Genomic DNA, 7,485 nt, shown 5'->3' with positions numbered 1-7,485 from the left:
ATCTTATTTGCTGGTATGCATAGGAAATAACCGTGCCTCGGGTGATTGAAGTCTACTGTGTGATTTTTATAGACAAACAGGTGCTGTCTAGGTTACCACGTGACATGCGTGTGTCGTTAGGCCAGTCTTAACGGAAAGTTTTATGTACCAGTTTCCAAGACTCCACGTGTTGGAAATCGTGGAAATGAGTTTCATCCATTTCATCCCATGAAACTTTCATCATCTCTCTTCTTAAGGGTCAAGAAATGGAAGGTGCATTATTGTGTTATTCCGCCATGCAAAGCAAATTAATTAGAGCTGTCAATTTGTTTATCACACTGAGGTAGCATAGGCGCATGCGTGAAGCACAAACCTGAGTTAGGCTAGTGAAAGTGATTGCATTCACACGGATCAAGGCAACGTTTTGTTCATCAGAGATCCATTCGACGATGACCTATGTCGTCACGTGGAAGAGAGATGATATGTTACCTTGGGAAATAGAACATGTATACTGACATCTGAAAATGGATTTGAAGTGCATGTACGTAATGTAAGCAAGGAGGGCCTACAAAAATAGTACTCCCTCCGTTCGAAAGTATAAGTTGTTTTGACTTTTTTTTCCGGGTACATCAACTTTTGAAACGAATGGAATATTATTCATGATGTGTAATAAGCATAATTTTATATAGAAATTGTAGAACATACTTTCATTTTAAACTTGTTTGGAGATATAAATATTAATGCTATTTTTTATATATAATTAGTTAAATTTTAAAAAGTTAACTTTCCGAGAAACGTTTTTTTTTTTTGTTTATTATAGGATCAAGGGAACGTACACACAGCAGGAAGGAGCAACCTGGTCCATACGCAAGGCCCAAGGCCCAAGGCCCAGCCCGATTTACTTTACTGATGATGATTGAAGGGTAAATCGCCAAACCCTCCTGCCGCCGCCGCCACTCCATCTCGGCATCTCGCCGCCGCGCGCGCACAATGCTGCATCCCCATTTCCCTGCGACAGCCGCGCTCTCTCTTCGAAGCGATGATTGCATGATCGAGGAGAAGTGATTGAGGCATCTCTCCGCCGCCCGTCCAGGTGCAGCTAGTAAGGTGTTTTCACTCTGTTCGTGCCACCTATCTTTTTACTCATCGTTTATCCCGCTCGCAGCGGCTAGTGACGGGCTCTGATTGGTGGGTGTCAAGCGATGGCGCCTCTGGCGAGACGCCGGAAGAACGCCCTTGCCGCGGCACCTCCAGCTCCGGTGATCGACCCCGCCGACCGCATCAGCAAGCTTCCGGAGGAGATCCAGGCGCAGATCCTGTCGTTCCTGCCGGCGCAGGAGGCCGTTCGAACGTGCGTCCTCGCGCGGACTTGGCGCCACGTCTGGAAGTTCACCAGACGTCTGCTCATCACGGGCGACTCCGTGCAAGAGGTCCGGGAATTCGTGGACCGGCTGCTGATCAATTTCGCGTCCCTCGACGTGAGCGAGATCAGGTTCGATCCGTGCGAGGAGTTCGACAACGGCGATGACATCTATCCCTACCTCGACGATGAGGACACGTCCAGCCTCAACAGATGGATCAGCCGTGTCCTGGAATGTCAAATCCAGATGCTCTGGGTCGACATAGGTGCTCAAGGGTACTTTGATGCCTACTTGCAGATGAGCAACAGGCTCGTCTCGCGGCACTTGACCAGGCTAGAGCTCACAGGCGTATTGTTTATCTGTCGTTGCCTCAACCTGGATGGCTGTCCTGCATTGGAACATCTGGAGATTAATGAATGCTGCTTGGAAGACGTGAGGAAGATCACTTCCCTGTCACTGAAACACCTCGTCATCACATCCTGCGAGTCCAATGGCGCTTGTAACCGCATTCAGATTTGTGTTCCACGTCTAGTTTCTTTGTTATGTCTGGGTAACATAGATGTCATGACTCCCCTGCTAGAGAGAATGCCAGAGTTGGTGGAGGCAAAGTTCCAGATTAACTCATATCGGGATAAGTGCTATTGTGATGATCCCATGGCTTGTTACCACATTACGCGGGATGGTGACACTTCAGATATTGATTCTGATAGCGATGACGGCGAAGAAGGTTCAGGTGATTATGCTGGACAAAATACCACAAAGTGTGTGGTCCTTGAAGGTTTAGCACAAGCTAGAGATCTAGTGCTGATAGCTGATCACCCAACGGTACAGTACACTCAAACATATATGCCTTTTGTCCTTGTGGATTATTCACTGTTAAACTATATATATATTTCGAGTCAGAAAATTGTCCCTGCTAATAGCAATTATATATTTCTACACTCATGCATTCCCACCATCTAAACAATTTTTATTTACTATCTTTTTTTTTTCTTCCGAGTGCAATCTGTCCAGTTTATTTTCAAAAGGGATTTGAGGTGGTGCCCCACTTTTTCCATGTTGAAGACCTTGGTACTCACTCAGGTTTACCGGTGTGAGCCTGCTGATTGCAGTGTACTAGAGTGTATGCTTGAACATGCACCACTTTTAGAGAAGCTCACACTTACTTTAAAAAAGGTAAAATATTTCTAAATGGGGAACCACGGTTTCATTGCTGACTGGGTGGGTAGTGAATTATTACTGATTGAACTTGGTGACTTCATTTCAGGAACTGCAGGACGGCAAATATAAAGTGGAAATAAAAGGATACCCTGATGCAAAAGTGAAATCGACCAAAATATCGCAACACCTTCAGATAGTCAAGATCATTTGTGAAGATGTCAATGGAATATTTGTTAATGTCCTGAATTTTCTGGGTACACTCAACCTATGTAAGATAACAATCAACTCTGCTTTTACTCTACAATTGTATGTTTTAATTTATATTAGGAATATGGTGGAAACACAATACGCTGTCTTGGTAAAGTTTATGCACATGTGGTGAAACATGGTAGAATACTATAAATAAAAAAACAGTAACAAAATAATTCTATGCTTTAACACAAACATGAGCATAGAAAAACCCTACATGTTTTACGGTTTCCATGCATATATTCTGCAAATAATGAAATAAAACAATGAGAGTCCCAATGTCATTAAAAGAAATGTAGATTTAAACCAACAGTTCAAGATAAATGAAGGTAGCCCCTTTTTTGCAGAATAGGAAGAGTAACCTAATTCATATTATTTCAGTTGTTACCCACATGAAGGGTGGGCCTGGTGCAAGCGGTAGAGTCTTACCGCCTGTGACCGGGTCCCGGGTTCTAGTCGCGGTCTCCTCGCATTGCACTGGTGAGGGTAAGGGTTGCCACTTACACCCTTCCCCAGACCCCGCACAGAGCGGGAGCTCTCTGCACTGGGTACGCCCTTTTTTTTACCCACATAAAAGTAGTTATTCTGAATAGGATAACATATGCTAGTTTGGATCAAGTAGTTCGAAATCACACACTGTCATACTTTTCTATCTGACCCCAAACTATGAAATTATACAAATCTAATTATGTCCCTAAACTAAATGAGTGCCTCCATCGCAGCCCGAAGCAGTCACATCACAGGAAAATAGCTTGTGTGATGTTCCTGCAAGGGAGCAATATGTGGGTGCACATCTCATAATTGCATGGTTGGTTCCTAAACAATTACTGACTCTCACCTTGATCCCTAGGCTATGAAATTGCAAATTTAGGTCCATAATCCATTGAAATACTACAATCTCGGTCCAAAGCAGCTATTCCTCCACTGCTAGATGGATGATGCACTCAAGCAAGCATCCATGTCTACGTAGCATTGTCGAGAGAGAGGATACCCAACAGAGCTAACAAATTAAAGAATGGTATAGTTTGGCCATAGAGAGTATCCAAGCATTCACCAAGAACGAATTGTGTCCTTGCACACTACTAGAATGAGCCATGCAGGGTTCTCAACTATAGTATGTTCTTTGGGATGGTTCCATGCAGCTGCCCAGAATGAATTGTTGCCACTGGGTGGTCGTGTAGGTGGTCTTTTACAAGGTTATATGCATGACAACACTATCTGAATCCAGTCACATTGTGCTGCTAGCATGGCAAGTGGTTCCAAGATGTGGATTGCACCAAGACAAGATAGCATGTGGATGATAAGATGGTCAAGAATGAGCTTTCGCTCCAAGCCTCTCTGGCGAGCTAGACGACAATGAATGGAGTATGTTGGGGCTATTTTGGGCTGAGATAGAGTACTTAAGATTGTGTTGGGCTGCACCGTCACCTTTCGCGCCCCCTGCTAGCAAAAAAGGGGTTGCTTAGCGATTAGCCCCTTTCGCGTCCCCATGAGGGCGAAAGGAAGCGTTCAGCTAAGATGGATACCCGCGTGCGGCTCAAGGGCAGGCTCAAAGAGAAGATGCTTTCGCTCGGCCAGGCGATAGGGTGGCCGCCGGGGCGAAAGGGTGGGGTCGGTTGGACCCTATAGCAATGTAACTTACTCCGGTTTTGTAGGAACGCTTCGCCTGCTTTCGTCGCTAAGGGAAAGGCGTCTCGGGGCCCAGTGACTACAGCTAGCAGACGGGACCACCGGCTCGTGATAGGGGCGGTCAGAGCTCGGGGGAGGCGCAGCAGGAAAAGACCGGAGTGCCCTCGGCGAAAGGGAATATCCCCTCGGATCAGGGTAGTTGTAGGGGCATTTACGTCCATGTAAGTGCTACGGATGTGTATAAATAGTGCCCCCGCCGGGGTTGTACAGGAGGAAACCGATTCCCAATCAATGAGATCAAGTTGAGCCTCTTCCAACGCCCCCTTCGCCAGGTTGTTCTTTGTGTCTTTGGCGTTTGTTGTTCTTCGTGCTTTCGACGCTGGTGCGAGCGGCAACCCGGAGTTCTAAGGTTACGGCCTAGAACAACAGATTGAGACCTTTGCAAATTTATAGTTTGGGGACACAGGTGTGTATCACGTAATAGTTTAGGCACCAACCTTGTACTTATGAGCTATGATGAACCCACATGTGGTTCCACGCTAAAGCACCACATCAGCTAATTTGTTGTGATGTGGCTGCTTTAGATCAAAATTGGGGTACTTAAATAGTTTAGGGACCTAGATATACAATTTTATAGTTTCGTGACCAAGATGAGAATGACGTAGTGCGTAGTTTATGGCGCGCTAGTGTACTTTACTCTATATTCTATTAAAAGATAATGGCAAACATTTTATATTCTAGTAAAAAATGATCTCAAATTTCAAGATTGTAAACCTCTAAGGCAGCGGTTGTATTTTGTTGAGACTTATTGAGTAGTTATCTTAGGTATCCATTATACTTCATTCCAACAAAACATTTGAGTAATTAGCTTATTATGGTTCATTTTCAGGAAGTAAATTCTTATGCACTGAATTCTATCCTTGTATAGATTCTTCCCATGTTTCACTATCGCTGTCAATGCCCTCTTAACTTATCATGCTTCTCATATTTGTGCAGGTTTTGAGACCAGAGTAACAAAAAAATGATGAAGAAACAACTATCTCACTAAACTGGTAAATATATATGCCATAAAAGCAGAGCCACCTTCGTCATGGGAACCACCATACTATGAGGAATCATTCTGTTTGTCTGTTCATATTCCCACTCTAACGAACATGCTGTTTGTCTGTGTGGTTTTGGCATCCAGATTGCCTAGCTCATAGCTGGCTCAATGTTCCTATCCTTTTCCTGTTATGTTTCAAGAACCTAATAGAGAGTAGTATTTGGTTTACTAACCTCTGCTTATCTGTTATATTGGATACTTCATTTCTTCTTTAAGTGAATCATGATATCTTGAATGTTCTTGTATTCCAGCAGTATTTGAAACAGTAAGATGTCATGGCATTATTTAAGTTAATCATTCATGTCAACTTTTCTTTCTAAGTGAAATTGAATGTCTCATCATTCAGATCGGGTGGTACAGTTTGGACGTTTGGTTAAAGCTAAGGGTTTTATATAAAAACTTTCCCGAATGGAAACTCTATATTACATTATGATTTGGGATATTATTTCTGGAACATTTCTGTCAAATCCTGGCCAAAACATTTACTCTGGTATAAACTCATAAATCCAACTGTAAATATATTACATTATGATTTGGGTTAGTAACATTGGACGATCAAGGGATGTGCATGAGTCAGTGCAACTTATGGACATTTAACTATTTCTATTGTTTTCTTGAAAAGTTTCCAACTGCCCAACTCCAAATTTAGTTGTCTTGAATGGGCCTGGAATATATAATGCGAGAATAAAAGTTGTCTTAACAGTATATATTGTGCGAGTTGAACTGTGTTTTTGCCTGGCCAGCATCTTGCTTTTGCATTTGTAATCACCATGACATGTGTTCTACATGATGTTTTTGAAATAATGATTATTTTGTTCAAATTTTATGCGACGTAGCAAAAATGGGCTATTATACAGCGATGAAACAACAAATTTACACTAATCATTGGATCGTGTTGTTTCATTCCTTAAATTAAAGCACTCTAAATGATATGGCACTATGGAAAACAACAAAATGAAACTTTCCATGCATTAGTATTGGCTTTTACCGGATAGGTCATCATGGAACTGATGGCCTCTTAAAACATAGGAAAAATACTAGCAAGCTAATAAGGTAGGGTGAAATAAAACCAATTATTATTGTCAAAAAACATACATCTTTAACGGAAACCATTACATTTGTACTAAAAAGAATTGGGTGGATATATATATGACACCACTACACAGATAATTTTTTTATAATTACCTCCTATTGTTTTATGTAAAGCGACCCTGAAAATATTTTAAAGGTGATTAAAAAATCAGGGTGGTTAACTTTGAAGTCAACTAGCCATAAAAATTGATCTTCGGGGCGGTTGACTTAGTAAAACTGCCCTTTAAAAAGCCACATTTCTATAATTGGTGGTATAGTAGCAATTTCTTTTTTTTTGAATCCGGTATAGAAGCGGTTTCGAAAACCGCATCTAGCTAAAATCTGACTTTGACCACGTCTAAAAATCATGTGTGTCATAGTATACTACTATGCACGTATTATGTTGATGAATCTTAAAGTTGCTACTATGACGAATCTCTTTCAATAAATTTCACACTATGCCATATCAAAATTGCATGAAAGACATATTATGTGTGAGCAAATGCTTGTCAAATCGGTAGTGCTAGCGCCCCGACATCCAGACTCCCACGCCTAGGTGGGCCCGCGCCACCCGGACATCATCGGGTCGCTCGACTCGACGTGGGGACCGCTCGCCTTCCCCTGTCCGGATGTTTGCGCCTGCTTGGCAGTGCCCCAGCAGTTGCAGCAGACGCTACGGCAGGGGACTCCGTTGCAACATGTGCGACACCAGATCTACTTTTGCAACATCCAGATGAAACACTTGCAACATACGCTCGAAACAGCTGAAACACTTGCAAAACATCTAAAAACACTTGAAAAACACGTGCGTAGCAGTTGCAACCATATGCAACATCCAGATGAAACACTTGAAACATACGCAACATGCATGTATATGCAAAGATGAAACACTTGCAACATATGTCTGAAACAGATGAAACATTTAGACATACA

At 42.6% G+C, this 7,485-nt stretch overlaps 1 protein-coding gene across 3 annotated transcripts; it reads left to right on the top strand.

Moving 5' to 3' along the window:
* Positions 1 to 928: 928 nt before the first annotated feature.
* On the top strand, positions 929 to 5,788 carry LOC136490230 (F-box/LRR-repeat protein At3g26922-like). Of its 3 annotated transcripts, none has more exons than XM_066486716.1 (5): positions 929 to 1,072; positions 1,145 to 2,165; positions 2,355 to 2,516; positions 2,608 to 2,770; positions 5,376 to 5,788. In XM_066486716.1, the coding sequence occupies exons 2-5, from the start codon at positions 1,182 to 1,184 to the stop codon at positions 5,402 to 5,404; spliced, it is 1,338 nt and encodes a 445-aa protein (XP_066342813.1). In that variant the 5' UTR covers positions 929 to 1,072; positions 1,145 to 1,181; the 3' UTR covers positions 5,405 to 5,788. The 3 variants fall into 3 exon arrangements, with proteins under 3 accessions (XP_066342813.1, XP_066342814.1, XP_066342815.1); XM_066486717.1 differs by having other exon boundaries at positions 929 to 1,081; XM_066486718.1 differs by lacking the exon at positions 5,376 to 5,788 and adding an exon at positions 4,406 to 5,189.
* Positions 5,789 to 7,485: the final 1,697 nt, after the last annotated feature.

Source organism: Miscanthus floridulus, chromosome 10, assembly GCF_019320115.1.
Source record: "Miscanthus floridulus cultivar M001 chromosome 10, ASM1932011v1, whole genome shotgun sequence".
Taxonomy (NCBI): domain Eukaryota; kingdom Viridiplantae; phylum Streptophyta; class Magnoliopsida; order Poales; family Poaceae; genus Miscanthus; species Miscanthus floridulus.
This window is presented reverse-complemented; position numbering and strand designations above follow the sequence as displayed.

Coding starts and splice junctions, on each gene's coding strand:
- LOC136490230 (XM_066486716.1), top strand. CDS start 1,182: ATGGCGCCTCTGGCGAGACGCCGGAAGAACGCCCTTGCCGCGGCACCT. Junction 2,517..2,607: donor TCACACTTACTTTAAAAAAG/GTAAAATATTTC, acceptor ACTTCATTTCAG/GAACTGCAGGACGGCAAATA. Junction 2,771..5,375: donor TCTGGGTACACTCAACCTAT/GTAAGATAACAA, acceptor ATATTTGTGCAG/GTTTTGAGACCAGAGTAACA.